The sequence below is a fragment of the Narcine bancroftii genome, chromosome 5 (assembly GCF_036971445.1).
Source record: "Narcine bancroftii isolate sNarBan1 chromosome 5, sNarBan1.hap1, whole genome shotgun sequence".
Lineage (NCBI taxonomy): Eukaryota > Metazoa > Chordata > Chondrichthyes > Torpediniformes > Narcinidae > Narcine > Narcine bancroftii.
In genome coordinates this window covers 107,479,766-107,495,811 of record NC_091473.1, presented here as the reverse complement: position 1 = coordinate 107,495,811, position 16,046 = coordinate 107,479,766, and the positions used below count along the sequence as shown (strand labels likewise).

The window sequence follows — 16,046 nt, the reverse complement described above, 5'->3', positions numbered from 1 at the left end:
GGAGGGAATAACTTTGGGTTGAAAGGGATAAAGTTGAAAGAAAGTTTGTGAGGTAAGTTTTTTTCCATAAAGAATGGTAGGTACCTGGAATGCACATCCACTAAAGGTGGTGGAAGCAGATACGTTAGCAACATTTAAGAGGTATTAAGACAATCGAATTAACGAGCAAGGAAAGGAGAGATTACGGCCATGTTCAGGCCAATGTAATAAATTTAAATTGGCATTATGGTTGGCATAGACATTGCAGGCCACAGGGTCTGTTCCTAACCTATACTCTTCTAAGATTACAACAGTGATTAAATTGTGATGTTTCCATTTATTTTTATTATCTTGTTACAATATTGTTGTCTTTACAGAATGTCTCTTAAACAGCATTATATAAGTTTACTATTTCATCTGCCTTTTTTTAGATGGCATCTGTAACAGAGTCAAGATATGGACAGAAGGATGCATTAGATCAGAATTTTGATTATATGTTCAAGCTTCTCATTATTGGAAACAGCAGCGTGGGAAAGACATCATTCCTCTTCAGATATGCAGATGACACATTCACATCAGCCTTCGTCAGCACTGTTGGTATTGACTTCAAAGTGAAGACAGTTTACAGAAATGATAAAAGAGTCAAGTTGCAAATTTGGGTATGTGGTTTGAATCTTTCATGCTTTTTCCCTAAATTGATGAAACACGCTCCTTACATCGTAGCATCATGCGCCAGTAAGAAGACTAGCTTGAAGAAGTATTGAAAATATATTTAGTAATGTGTTGGTGGCTGCTATTTGTAGTTTCAAAGAGGGTGGTGTTTTTATGGTATTGAAAACAGAATAATAACATTCTAGGGTGCTAACCGCTGTACTCAGGTCTGAGTTCAATGAGGTTTAGAGAAGGAAGTGACGACTTGAGGGGTAGGAAGGTATATTGTGGAGAGCAAAGAGAACTTTGTGGCAAGTATTTTTCAAAAAGGAAAGAATACAGTAGCAATTGAAAAAGATTCATTTTCTGCCAATTGTTAGTCTTCTTACTGGCATGTTGATATCCTTTTAGGAGCGGTTGAGTATATTTAAACTGCTAATGTGCATATTTTTACTTTTTTGAGAAGTATAATGAAATTAACTATCATGAAAAACATATATATATAAAGTGATCCCGTTTTGTTGGTTGATAATTTGCCTCAATTTATGGATTCATCTGCTATCGGAAGGTGGGAGGGTGATCATCTTGGCATAAATCACATCAGAATTCACAGAACACAAAGTCAGATGTTTAATTTTATGCCATCAGATTGGGCAGTAGAAGTAAAATATGAATTCACGGGATGGAGAACTGCCTACAGGAGAAATGTGAAAATAAACCAAAAGTTTGATTAAGCAGAAAGAGCGAGAATTGATGAGAAACAATTTGGAAAGTGGTGATGCAGAAATGTGCTTGAGAAACTCAGCATGTCACCAGTCTAATTTATGTGGAATGAAAATAATTTCATGAAAAGCAATAACTTGAGGAGAAACCAATTCTGTAACTGCCACTTCCCTGGGCTTTATATCTGCAGAACTTAATAGTCCTCTGTGGACATAGCAGGAAAGATCATTTATTTCAGCATCAAATTCACAAGAAATGATGCACAATTGTACGAGGACAGGTGAAGGTAAAACAAGATTTAAAACAGTGACTGTTATTGGAGAGCAGAAGAGGTTATCATCAATAACCTTGCATGAAATCTGAAAGTAGGTAAAATTATGGGAGGCAGAGGTCAGTGTGAGCACTGCTATGCGAATAATTTAGACGCAAAGTCCACAACATGTACAACCGGCTTTAGTTAGCTTAAACTTGTGCACACCAGTCTCAGTGTCTTTACTGGCTCCACATGTCTGACTGTCTCCGAAGGGGCCAGCTCGAATCTTTATATGATTGACAGCTGGCAGGTGGGGCCAGCCTCCCAGACTGCCTACCTGCAGGTACAGTGGTTGCCCCCTGCAGTAGGATGGTAGGAATGCAGCTATAATAGTGCTTGTATCACCCCAGTCAGATAAACAGTCTTTTTTGGTAGTGGAAATGTCAAAAACTAGAGGGTAAGGCATGAAGATGAGAGGGGGACAGTTGAAAGGCAAGTTTTTTTTTTACACAGAATGATAAGCGCCTGAAACATGCTGCTGGGGAGTCGGTGGAAGCTGATACGATAGCAATGTTTAAGAGCAGGGAATGGAGGGATCTGGATCATGTTTGGGCTGGTAGGATTAGTTTAATTTGACAGTCATTGTGGCTAAAGGACTGATTCCTGTGTTGTACTGTTCAAGTTCTATAAAATAGGAGGCTTTTAAAAATAAATATGAGACTATTGAATTCATGCCAGTGGTGAACTGAGGTGGTGGTGGGGTGGGGGGTGCAATGTTGACCAATGGCAAAAGACCATTAGAGGAAAAAGTATCTTTTCTATCATCCACTATTTATACTTTTTAATCCAGTTAGGTTACCTTCATAGAATACTTAATTTATCATTCAGCATTAATTTGAATGTCCTGTGTTTCAAAGTTTAAATTTATTATCAGAGTATGTGGCATGATATCACATACAACCCTGAGATTCTTTTTTCCTGTGGGCCTAGACAGAATTTCCACAAATTGATCGCACAAAAAACTGTACTCAAGAAAAGGTACATAAAGAGATAAATGTAAACAAAGAAAGAAATGTAAACAAACTGTACTATACAGAAAAAAATCAGTCATAAGTAATGCGCAAAATAAACAAGTATCAGATTGAGTTTGTTGTTTAGGAGTCCTGATGGTGGAGGTGAATCATTTATTCCTGAATGTGGTGGCATGAGTCTTATAGCATCTGCAGCTCTTTCCTGATGGTAACAGTAAGAGCTGAGCATGTCCTGGGTGGCGTGGACCCTTGATGATTGCTGATGCTCTCCGAGAGCAGCATTCCATGTAAATTTTCTTGATGATGGGGAGGGTTTTGCCTGTGATGTCCTGGGCTATGTCCACTACTTTTTGCAGGGCTCCCCACTCAGAGGTATTGGGGACCCCATACCAGGCCATGATGCATCTATTCAGGACACATTCCACTACACATCTGGAGAAGTGAGCCGAGGTTTTCAATGTCATACCAAGCCTCTGCAAACTCCTAAGCAAGTAGTGGCACTGGTGTGTTTCTTCACGATGCAATTTGTGTGTTTGGTCCAGGAAAGATAATGACTCTCAAGAAGTTAAATTAAATTTTAGACATACAGCACAGTAACAGGCCATTTCAGCTCATGAGTCTGTGCCACCCAATTTACACTCAATTAACCTAGACTCCTGAATGTTTTTGAATGGTGGGAGGAAAGTGGACCCCCCCCCCCCCCCCCCCGGGGAAAACACATGCCAACACAGGGAAAATGTACAATACAGCACAGGATTTGAATCCTGGTCCGAGTTGTTGGTGCTGTAAAGGCCTTGTACTAACCACCTCACCAACTGTGCCACCCATTAAACTTAAGCCTAAACTTCTGATCCCCCAATGATCACTGGATTGTACCTCTTTGGTTTTCCCTTCCTAAAGTCCACAATCAGCTCCTTGGTTTTGGTGACATTGAGTGCGAGATTGTTGTAGTACACTAGTCAGCCAAGTTTTCAATCTCCTTCCTATGGTATCACCAGCAAATTTGTAGATAGTGTTGTTGTCGTACAAAGCCACAGAGTCACAGGTGTAAAGTGAGTAGATCAAGGGGCTAAGAATGCAGCCCTCTGGTGCTCCGGTACTGATGGAGATTGTGGAGGAGATTTTCAAACTAATTTGTGCTTATTGGAGTCTGGAGGTGAGGAAATCCAGGATCCATTTACACAATGAGTATTGAGGGACAGTTCTGGAGTTTGCTGATCAGTTTTAAGCGGATGATGGTATTTAATGTCAAACTGTAGTCGATGAAGAGCATTCTGATGTCGAAATAGGACCATTCGGCGCAGCCATTTTTGCGCGACCGATTTGGCGCGGCCTGTTTGGCGCAGCCCACTTTGGCACAGACCCATTTTGGCGCAGAACTATTAAATGGGTAGTTTCCAGTAGTTATTACAACCCATTAAAAAATACCATCAACAATTTTAACAAAACGTGGAAAGGAAAAGTGCTCAAACGACGGCTCTATATACGTTTTTGATAGATAAGCTGCTGATAAGATAACAAAGTTTTGGAGATGTGGGAGGAAGGACATTTGCAAAGCTCGAATTCACGTTAGAAATGGTGAACTAGTGAAACAATTTAATGAACATTCGCATGCAGCTTCAGCATCGAAGATGGAAAGAGATACCGTCATTTCAAAGATAAAAGTACGAGCTGCTGAAACTGTCAAGGGAACTGCACAAGTGATTAACGAGTGCCTAGAAAATTTGTCTGTAGCTTGCCAAGGAACGACGCCTAACAACAGAATGCTGAAGAAAATGGTCCGTAGGACAAGCAAAGAAATGGCTGCTTACACAGTAAATCCAAGAAATTTAGAAGAACTTGTAATTCCAGATAGCTATAAAACATATTCTGTTGATGAATATAATGAAAAACAATTTTTACTAGCCGTCAGCGTAGCACCACCTGCAGAATTCTTATATTTGGAAGAGTTTCTGAGACAAGCAAAAAAGTTATATGTTGATGGAACATTCAAAATTTCCCCACCTCTATTTTCATAAGTTTATGTTATTTTAGGGAAAATACATAAAGGTGTGTTCCCACTGTTGATTGCTTTACTCCCAAATAAGTTATGAACAATATATGATAAATTATTTGAAAAGGTTCTGGAAATGTAGCCTGAAAGCTGCCCTGACATTAGCAACTGTGACTTTGAACTTGTAAATTTCAAAAGTTTACAGCAGCTTTTTCTTTCTGCGGAAATCAGGGGATGTTTTTTTCACCTGGCTCAAAATATGAGAAAACATCTTGTCAGTTTCGGACACTTGAGTAGGTGTAACATTGACTCGGAGTTTTCTTTGAGAGCTAAAATGAAAATTGGTCTTGGATTTATTCCGATTGAAAACATTGATGAAGCTATTGAACTTTTGGCTGATACGCTTCCAGATGAACTGCAACTGCTGCTGGACTGGTTCGAGAATAACTATGTAGGTAGAAGATTACGCAGAGGAAGTGGTAGGCATCCACTGCTTTTTCCAGTTGGAATGTGGAAGTTATATGAAAGAACTTTAAACAATGAGGATAGAGCAAACAATCATTCAGAAGCTGCTCACAGGAGATTACAATGCGAACTTGGAGTGGAACATCCAGTTATTTGGAAATTTATTGACAGTTTACAAAAAGTTCAGAGAGTAAGGGGCATTTACTATGAGCATCTCGTAGCAGGGCACGATATTCTGTTGAAATTAAAGAAATTCAGGAAAGCAGACACTTGAATATAAACACTCGTAAGAAGATTTAGTGGGAGAAATTATATTGAATATTTACAAGGGATTGCCCTTAATTTTGATTAAACATCATATTTTAGATTTTTTGTAATTAACTTATCACTAACTAACATTTTTACTAAAGAGAATAAACATTTTTTTAGTTCTATGTAAACATAATAAAGTATTATCAATTCCCATCTTGCTTTCATTAATGCTTTTAACTGAGCCTGAATATGAGCTGCGCCAAAATAGTTTTGCGCCTAAATGGGTCTGCAACAAATTGGGCTGTGCCAAATAGGAAGTGCCAAATCGTTCTCCCCCAAATTGTCTGCACCGAAAGGTCCTAAATCCTTCTGATGTATGCATTTTTGCTGTCCAGGTGTTCCAGGGTTTTGTGTAGAACCATTAAGAATACATCCGTTGCAGACCTGTTGCTGCGGTCAGCAATTTGGAATGAATCCATGTTGTCTCTCAGACACGAGCTGATATGCTTCAACCCCAGCTTCACAAAACATTTCATCACTGTAGACGTGAGTGCCACTGGTTGGTAGTCAGTTACCACACTCCTTGGTACGATTGAGGCCTGTTTGAAACAGATGGTGCCATGTCTTGCTGGAGTGAGATATTGAAACAGGTTTGAGTACTGAGTACTTTCCTTGGATTCATTCTCCTTAAGGCAGCCCACACATCATCCTCAGATACTGTCAATAGAGGATTATCAGGGAACATGGGGGTGTGCAGTGGTTCTTCCTTGTTCTGGTGGTCAAATCGGTCATTGAGTTCATCTGGGAGTGAAGTTTGCTGTCTCCGACTGCAGCAGATTTGGTTTTGAGGCAGGTTATGTCATTTAGCCTCAGCAACAGACGATGGGTATTCTCCGTTGTTTCTATTCTCATGATGGCTTTCTGTAGGTCATACCTACTCCTTATGTAGTGTTCTGGATCTCCAGACTCAAATGCCTGTGATCTAGATCTCAGTAGGTTCCAGATTTCATTGTTCATCTATGGCTTCTGGTTGGGGAAATCCCTGAACAATTTGGTGGGGACATACTTGTCCATAGCTGTTTTGATAAAGTCTGTGATGGCCCTGGTGTAATCATTCAACTCCTCAGCTGAGTTCTTGAATACTGGACAATCCACTGACTTGAGGCAGTCCTGAACCCATTCTTTGGCCTCCCATGACTACCTTCTGGCTGTCCTGATCTCTGAAGCATCTCTATTTAGGCTCTGACTGTATGAAGGCAGAAGGAGTACAGCCAGGTCATCCAACTTGCCAAAATGCAGTCTTGGGGAAAAAAAATTTAATCTTTTGAGCTATTTTGGTGGGATTGGATTTAATCAGTTTGTAATATCTTTTCTTATCTCTGATTTTAATTGTGGATGACATATGGTGTTGTTTCTTCATTTGTTAAGCATTTTAAATGAGTAGCCACCAAAGCATTGACATCAGCGGCAGACAATCCACTATTACATAAAATAAAAATTCCCATAAAGTAATTCATTCAAAGCTGAAAAGGAAATCATTACAGATTAAAAGATATTGCGGATTTTCTTAGCAGTGATCAAGTGTGCTGGGATCTCTGGAATAGCAAGTTATGTATTGGTGGTAATTTGGCAGGCTTTCTTGAGACAGGGTTGATTGAAGTAACTGACTATATGATTTGTAATGCCTCGGGATGGGCTGACCACATCATGCAGCTCCACAAGACCCTGCTTGTAATCAGCATCAGGAGTGATATTAACTCCGGTGAGAGTCACTGATGATAACTCTCAGATCTGCATTTAATCGAGACTTGCTCTAAGGCATTGGAGCAGGAAGTCAACATGACCCCAATGTCTTTGCACCAGCTGGTATTAAGTAAAAACCACACACTGCCCCATCTCTCTTTGCCAGAATCCGAGTTCCAATCTAATGAATGTTTGCAGAACACATTCAGAATTCCTTAACTTGTAACATCCCCAAACTTCTAAGCCATCCTTCAAAGCTCAAATGAAAAAAAAAAGTTCATGTTTGTTTATGTGCACTTACCAACTACAATTTTCTGAATGGTCAGAATCAGAATCTGAATTTAATGTCATGAACAAGTCATGACATTCGGTTTTGAGGCAGCTTCATATTGCAAACATTCATATTATAACCATTTTACAACAGCACCATATATAAAAAAATAAAAACAATAGTGTGTGAAAAGTAAGGCAGTGTCTTTGGTTCATTGATTATTCAGGAATCTGATGGCAGTGGGGAAGAAGCTGTCCTTGTGCTGCTGAGTGCTTGCCTTTAGGCTCCTGTACCTTTTCCCCCAATGGTAGCAGAGTGAAGAGGGCGTGGCCTGGGTAGTGCGAGATTTTGAGGATAGAGGCTGCTTTTTTTAAGACACTGCCTCATGTAGATGTCCTTGATAGTGTGAAGTCTGGTGCCTGTGATGTCGCAGGCCGAGTTAACAACCCTCTGGAGTTTATTCTTGTCCTGAGAGTTGGCGCCTCCATATCAGGCAGTGATACAACCAGCCACGGTGTACCTGTAGAAGTTTACGAGAGTCTTCGGTGACATACTGAATCTCCTCAAACTCCTCACAAAGTTTAGCTGCTGATGAGCCTTCTTTGCATCAAAATGGAGGCTCCAGGAAAGATTCTCAGAGATGTTGACACCCAGGAATTTGAAGTTCTTGACCCTCTCCATCACTGAGCCCTTGATGAGGACTGGGTCATGTTCCCCTGACATCCTCCTGAAGTCCACAATTATCTCTTTAGTTTTGTTGATGTTGAGTGTGTTCTTTTTTTAAAAATTTGTTTATTTTTCACACTATGAACCATACTGGCCAAAATACACAAAAACATTTCCCTCTTTTTCTCCCCTTTTTCCCCCCTCCCTTCCCTCCCTCCTTCACCCCCCCTCCCCACTCACTCAATGTTCAACCTATATGATACATTAAACCCATTAAACAATGTCATCACACAATGAAAATAAACAAGAAATTTGTGTCTTCTACTTTTACATACTGGGTCAGTTCATTTCGTCTTCTCCTTCTGTCATTTTAGGCGGTGGAGGTCCGTGGTAGGACTTCTCTGTTGTGTTCCATGTACGGTTCCCAAATTTGTTCAAATACTGTGATGTTATTTCTTAAATTATATGTTATTTTTTCCAATGGAATACATTTATTCATTTCTATGTTCCATTGCTGTATTCTCAGGCTATCTTCTAATTTCCAGGTTGATATTATACATTTTTTTTGCTACAGCTAAGGCTATCGTAATAAATCTTTTTTGTGCTCCATCCAAATCGAGTCCAAGTTCTTTACTTCTTATATTACTTAGAAGAAAGATCTCTGGATTTTTTGGTATGTTGCTCTTTGTGATTTTATTTAATACCTGGTTTAGATCTTCCCAAAACTTTTCCACTTTCTCACATGCCCAAATTTCATGTACTGTTGTTCCTGTTTCCTTCTTCAAACGAAAACATATGTCTGATACTGTTGGGTCCCATTTATTTAACTTTTGGGGCATGATATATAGCCTGCGTAACCAATTATATTGTATCATGTGTAGATGTTGAGTGTGTTCTTGAGTAAGTTTATGCTCTAAATTAATCACACCTTTCACATAATTCTATGTGAAACAAAGATTTATCCAAAATAAAGCAAGCCTGAATTCTGATTATATCATCATTTTTTTTAAAAAATAAACTCTCAAACTCTTTTCCGTCCCTGTGGAAAAAACACAAGCAAAAGCCCAAAGTTAATATAAAAGGACTCATCATCAACATGACATTAGCAGTATGATGAAGCAGTTTCTGATGAGCATAATTACCCTAGTGCCATTACTAATGTCAGTTAACTTAATCCTTTGAGCTATTTTGGTGGGATTGGATTTAATCAGTTTGTAATATCTTTTCTTATCTCTGATTTTAATTGCGGATGACATATGGATGGTGTTGTTTCTTCATTTGCTAAGCATTTTAAATGAGTAGCCACCAAAGCATTGACATCAGCGGCAGACAATCCACTAATGCGTAAAAATAAAAATTCCCATAAAGTAATGCATTCAAAGCTGAAAAGGAAAACATTGCAGATTAAAAGATGTTGCGGATTTTCTTTATGTTGACGTTAACATTTGTTTATTTAATATTTATAAAATCTTGAATTGGGAGATCAATGTGATCATGATCCATGGATTCTATTCGGCAGCTTTTAATTAACGACACTCTTGTTTGCCTAATATATCGTACGCCATTTTCTCTCTTGTATCTAGCTCTTCTAGCACTAATTTTTTATTTCCTTCCCTGTTTGCTACAAATAGGTATTATTCTCCTGTATTTATTTCTATTTAGGTGTCATTCTCAAACAACTTGTGTGACACTGTTTGAATTAATTCATCTAGTTCACTGAAGTTATTAATCTGGCAAGTTTTGGGGTTATAAATCCATGGTGAAGCTGTTCTGCATATGCAATGTTAGGATAAATGGTTTAATGTGATCTGATAAGTATTTTTCAACAGTGCACAGAGATGTAAAGAAGAACTCTGAAAGCAAGCATAGAACTCTTATCATGTGTGACTTGTTTTTTAAATCAAGTTTATTGTCACCTGATTGTACAAGTACAACCTGACAAAACAGTGTTCTCCAGTCCTCGATGCAAAACACGCAGACCACACAACCAGACATAACACACAGACAGTAGTAAAATACAAAAGTGTGCAGACACAGTGGTTGAAGTAAAAACACAATGTTGTAGAAACTTAGCAGGTCAAATAGTATATTTTATTTAGCAAAGATAAAGGTACATAACTAATGTTTTGGTCTTGAGCCCTTCATCAGGGTATGGAAAAATGTTGGCAGGTGTCTGAACAAAAAGATAGGGGAGGGGTGAGTGAGGAGCACGGTCATGGAGGATAATGTTTTGGATGGTAATAGGGTGTTGGTAAGGTCAAAGGGAATCCTATGTTTGTTGTGACTGGGGGCAGAGGGGGCAAGGGTAGATGACTATGAAGTGAAGGAGATGCAATTCAGCCCTGACCTGCATTTATCCATTTCCTGCTCATTTGCCCTGGCCTCCTCCTTATCTACGTCCCACCATCCTCCACATCCAACACAATGAGCCATAATTTCTGGCACTTACAACATGATCCCACTACCAGACACATCTTCCCCTCCCCGCCTTTGGTTGGGACTGCTTCCTCTGTGACTCCCTCGTGCACTCATCCCTCCCATCAATTGAACCCCAGCATCTTCCCTATGGTCACAGAAAGTGCCACATGTGCCCACACCTCCTCCCTCACCATGGTTTGGTGCCCCAAACAGGCCCTTCAAGTGAAGCACCACTTCAGTTGTGAATCCGTGGAAGTAATCTACTCCATCTGGTGTTCCCTTTGTGGCCTTCTCTACATCAGGAAGTCAGGACACAGACTTGGAGATTGCTTTGCTGTGCACCTTCGCTCAGTGACAGGATCTCCCAGTGGCAACCATTTCACTTCTGGGTCTCACTCCCATAATCATACGTCTGTCCATAGCTTTATGTGCTATCCCACCAAGGCCACCCATAAATTGGAGAAACAACATGATTTTCCATTTGGGCACTCTCCAGCCTGAAGGCATTAAAATAGTTTCTGCTAACCTCCTCTCCATTCTCCCTCCCTTCCCTTCCTCTTGTCTTCTTTTCCTCAGCTCTCCACCCCCTTCCCATGGTATTCACTGAGCCATCCCTTCTCCCCCTGCTTGCTGCTGTGCCCTGCTTCCCTTTTCCACCTATTACCTTCTGACTTTGGCTCCGTGCTCCCACCCTACCTTTTTGTTTGGACATCTGCCAACATTTTTCCATATCCTGATGAAGGGCTCAACACTGAAACGCAGGTTATGTTTCTTTATCTTTGCTGTATAAAGGACACTGTTTGACCTGCTGAGTTCCTCCAGCATTGTGTTTTTATTTCAAGTCAAGTTTATTATCATCTAGCAAACAGTGTTCTCTGGTCCTCAGTGCAAAACATGCAGACACATAACCAGACATAACACACATACAGAAAGTCAATACAAATGCAGGCTTTTATGCACCCTAATGTGCAGTGTAGGCTTTAAAGGAGGCAACAGTGGTTTTGTTTAAAATCCCCCAACTGAGGAGTCTAGGCCTGAGATGGCTGCGCCAATAATCAGCATTAGCCACGTGGGGTTGCAGATTCTGGGGAAGCAGAGAACTACCTCATGGCATCAAAAAATTGGGAGACCACCCCCAGTTTGAGAGGGAAAAGCAGAGGAGGGGCTCTGAGGTTGAAGAACACGCAGGAGGGCAGCAGATGGTGACTTGAGGTGGGGAACCTAGCAGGCTGTTGGTGACTGCGGTCAAGGTTCTTGCACCAGACTGAGGACTGCTGAGACTGACGAGACTGGCTGAAGCGGTACCAGATATTGGAACCGAAGATGCAAGAGGGTCCCCAGGTGCTGGAGGATTCATAATCATATATCTGGAGCTTCGGTTGGTGATAGTTTGGACTGAAGGCTGTGTGGCTGCAGGAGTGCTGAAAGCTGATCATTGGACACTCAGTGATTCAGGGGGACTCTCTTTTGCTTCTCTTTCTCTGACTGCGAAGGATGCTGGGCAATTTCTGCTGATGGTGAATCTTTGTCCACCTTACAGTAGACTAAAGGAAATTTTGTGAAATATCACTTTTTCTGTTTTATTACATGACAATAAAATAATCTTGAATCCATGGTTCCTTAGAAGTGGCAACACAGTTGGATAGATTGGTGAAGAAGGCACATGGCATGCTTGGCCTCATGGGTCAGGGTATGGAATATAGAAGTTGGAATGTTATCTTGCAATTTTGGAAAACATTGGTGAGACCACACTTGGAGTATTGTGAGCAATTCTGGTTACCGCACGATAGAAGGGAATAATTTTGCTGGAGAGAATCCAAAGGAAATTCATCAGGATGTTGCCTGAATTAAAGGGCTTTAATTATGGTGAGAGATAAGCTGAGTTTGCTTGACCTGGAGCAAGGTGGCTGCCTAATAGAAATATAGAATATTTTTAGAGAGATGGATCATTTTTCACATGGAAGGTTATCGAAAATGAGAGGGCATCATTTTAAACTAGTTTTAAGGCAATATTAGAATGATTTTTTTTTACACAGATAATATCTGATTTCTGGAATTGGCTGCCTGAGGAATAATGGAATCAGATACATTTGCTATGTTTGGAGACATTGAGACAACATTGAAACGGACAATGCATGGAATGACACGGTTAATGTAGGAAAATATGAGTAGTATAGATTGACAAAATGGTCGGGATGGATGTAGTGATCCGATGGAACTGTTTCTGCATTTTTATGGGTTGCATTATAAATATCTGATGAGCATCTTTATCCCCAAAGCAGCTCTACATTGAAAATTAATGAAATTTTCATTCAGCCAGTGTAATTCACTTATCGTAAAGCAACACTGATTTGAATTACAGTTAATTACACAAACAGTGTTTGTAAATTTGAAATCAAAACCTCAAATCCTTCCTTGTAAAAGTTTTCTGCCCTGAACTATTTAAATGTTTTCAACTTTCACGCTTTACTCCGAAAGGTCCGAAATAATCAACTCCAACAAATGTAAATAGCGATTCATCAGGAGAGACTCTGTCCAGGGGAAAATCTGCCATCTGCTGCTGTCCAGGAGTAGCATTTGGACCCTGGAAAACAACACATTTTGACATAATTTTTCTGATTGACCCAATGGCTGCAGGAATCCAATATTATTGGCATAGATTGAATTCCATATGGTTGCAACCTCTATGGCCCACCTCTTCATGAATATGCCGAAGAGTCAAATCAGAGAGACAAAGATCCTTGGCCAGTATGACAGGATGTTTCATCTCCTCTGTCATTGCTGCTCTGCTAAGTGCTCCCTCTCCATCTCTTAATACACCATTCTCCAGAGTGGGGTTGAATTTACGAATGTGGCTTGTCTTTTTAATACTCATTCCCTATTTCAGACTTGAACTTTCATCTGCAAATCTCTTCATCTGGCAAAAGCAGATTATTTCCTTCTCAGCATTAATCAATTCTTCAGCTGTGAGACCACCATTTTCTTGAGTCTCAAGATCTTCTTTCCCTTTTTGTGGTAGATTTCTTTGAGGATGTTATCCAATTGAAATTGAGCAGGAACATTGCTTGTTTGTTTTTCCTTTCTTTTAAGTCTGAGCATCCACGCTGTTACCTTTTTCAAACGATTCCAGGATGAGAAGTAATGAATTAATTGGGTATCTGTATCCATTTGTTCAGACATTATCTGAACATCATTTGCAGTCTTACTCCTGATTTCATGGTCTTCTGGTAAAATTTCTTTTAATTTATCAGGATTTTGAGGCTACTCTTTCTGAAGTTGTAGAAGAAATTGAGGCCCAGACATCCAAATATCTTTCTTCAGAAAAGACTTGACTTTCAAACCTCGAGATGCCAGATTGGCAGGATTGTTGACCATGTTAACATATCTCCACTGTATTGGAATTGAGACTTTATCAAATTTAGTGATTCTGTTTGTCATGACAGTATGAAACCTTGTGGTTTTATTATTGATGTATTTGAGCACAGAGGTCTGTTAGTATGAAGTCTGTTAGTTCCATCTGCAACTCTCTTTTCAACATTGTGTCCATTCTGCTCAACATCGTAGTGGCCATAAACTCCATTCTATGGATAGTGACTGGTTTCAATGAAGCCACTCTGGCCTTTCCTATTGCAAATCCACAATGTACCTGATCCTGGTTATCAAGCAGTAACAGGTAACTAACAGTTCCATAACCGTCTTCACATAGATCAGCAAAATGATGCAATTGAGTAGATGTCGCAGTTCCAAAATTTGTGGATTTGAATCATCTGTCAGTCTTGAAGTCTTCCAGCTTACGAAAATCCTGTATTCAACATGTCCTTTTCTGTTATCTCATCATCCCAACCAATCCTTTTCCTATACAAATCTTGCAGGATCTTCTTGGCAGTCAGGACAACTGGTGCCAATATTTATAGAGAATCATGTATCGAACTGACTGTTGATAGCGTCCCATTCTTGTGAGAGGTCGGTCCTTCAAAACGATTTTATACTGAAAAATGTCACACTGAACACACCACTGTACCCCTAACTCCCTCTCCACAGGAGAGTTGCCATGGTCAAAGTTCAAATTCCTCATTTCCTTTGCCCTCTCTCTTTCAGGTATGGAAGCCAATATATGACTACTGTTAGTTGTCCATTTGGTAAGTAGAAAGCCTCCATTGAAACAGATTGCTCTCAACTCATAGTCATCTGCATAGAAGTTATTTCTTACAGCTTGAGAGCTAAATTGTTCCATATCGTCTTCAGTACACTTCCTTAGACAAAATTCGCACAACTTGGTGATGAAGTTTCTCCAAATAGATGCCCTGTCATTCTGTATTCCACCATGTTTTGACCGTCATCTCCATCAGGTCACCAAAGGAATCACAACAAGTCATGGTCTTCTTCTGGTACTTTCACCTGGTGGAATGTTACTTCAATGTCTGCAAAGATGACAACAGGTTCTTTATGGACTCCTATCAATCCATTGGTCTAATCTAGACCCTGTAAGAGTTGAGAATTTAGGGAACTCCCCGAAATGTCACTCCACAGTCAAACACCACTCAAAGTTATTTCTTTTGTGGATGCAAAACCCCATGGTGTGGTAAGTGCTACTTTTTGCCATTGCTACATTGTAAGATATCATCTGGTACTTTCTCTGCATAACCTTTAAACATCATATCAGACATGCATTTAATGAATGGAAGAATGTTTAAATTCTCTTTAAATTCAGTGTATATTGTTCGACAACACTTCTATTATCAGGCATGCATATTTCCCTTTCCTTTAAAGGTAATCCAATGCAATAATGATCATTAATTAGCTTGGCAGATTTTGTCACTGATTCCAAGAACTGCTGGTCTTCCTTTGAAGATTCTTGGTCATCCCTGAGGCACTCAGGAAAGTCAGTCTTGAACTGCTGCTCCCACAGCTCATCAAGTTTAACAATTGATATCTTATTGGTACTTCTAGCTGACTGGTCTTCAACTTCATTTTCCTCCTAATGGTCCATTAATTGTCCAACCAAGCATTAGCTTTGACAGCATATGGTCCCTCTCCCACATATCATATCTAGTGATTCCAGAGCTTTTGGTACATCTGAACCAATCAGCAACTCTATCTCAGAGTTGATTTTGCATGGACAAATATTTTTAAAATGCGTCCACGGTTCAATGTTGTTTTGATGTGGGATGTTTTTTTATGCACAGGCATATTGTTCTGGTAGTATACAAAAATAATTACTATCCAGTCCAGCAATCTCTAGGACCAAAACAGCATTGGTTTCAATATGTTTAACTTGACCTATAGTCTCAATAGAATTTTTGACCTTCTTCCTCGAAGATTAAGCTTATTCATTAGCCCCATGGTGCAAAATGACACAGTGCTTTTTGGGTCAAGAAATGCATAAATATACATTATTGAACTTCCTTTCTTGGTTTTGACTTGCATGGGTACTATTAAAAGTTTGCAGTTGTTCTCACCAGCCCCAGTAAGACCATTTGTCTGTACCGAGGCTACAGCTCTGTTTTCATCTGCTTTTGGGATGCTTTTGACTGCATATGTTGCAGCTGAGTCGCTTTTTGCAGTTTTCGCTGATGTGTCCTTTACACAGCCAGCCAAAAC

The 16,046-nt window shown here is 39.9% G+C and overlaps 1 protein-coding gene across 1 annotated transcript in view; it reads left to right on the top strand.

Annotated features, from left to right (window-relative positions):
• The window catches only part of LOC138763835 (ras-related protein Rab-3B-like), a 131,437-nt gene that overhangs the window by 22,566 nt on the left and 92,825 nt on the right, over positions 1–16,046 (top strand). The window contains exon 2 of the mRNA XM_069938657.1: positions 411–638. Coding sequence (XP_069794758.1) covers positions 411–638 — 228 coding nt within the window. The remainder of the gene's footprint in view (positions 1–410; positions 639–16,046) is intronic.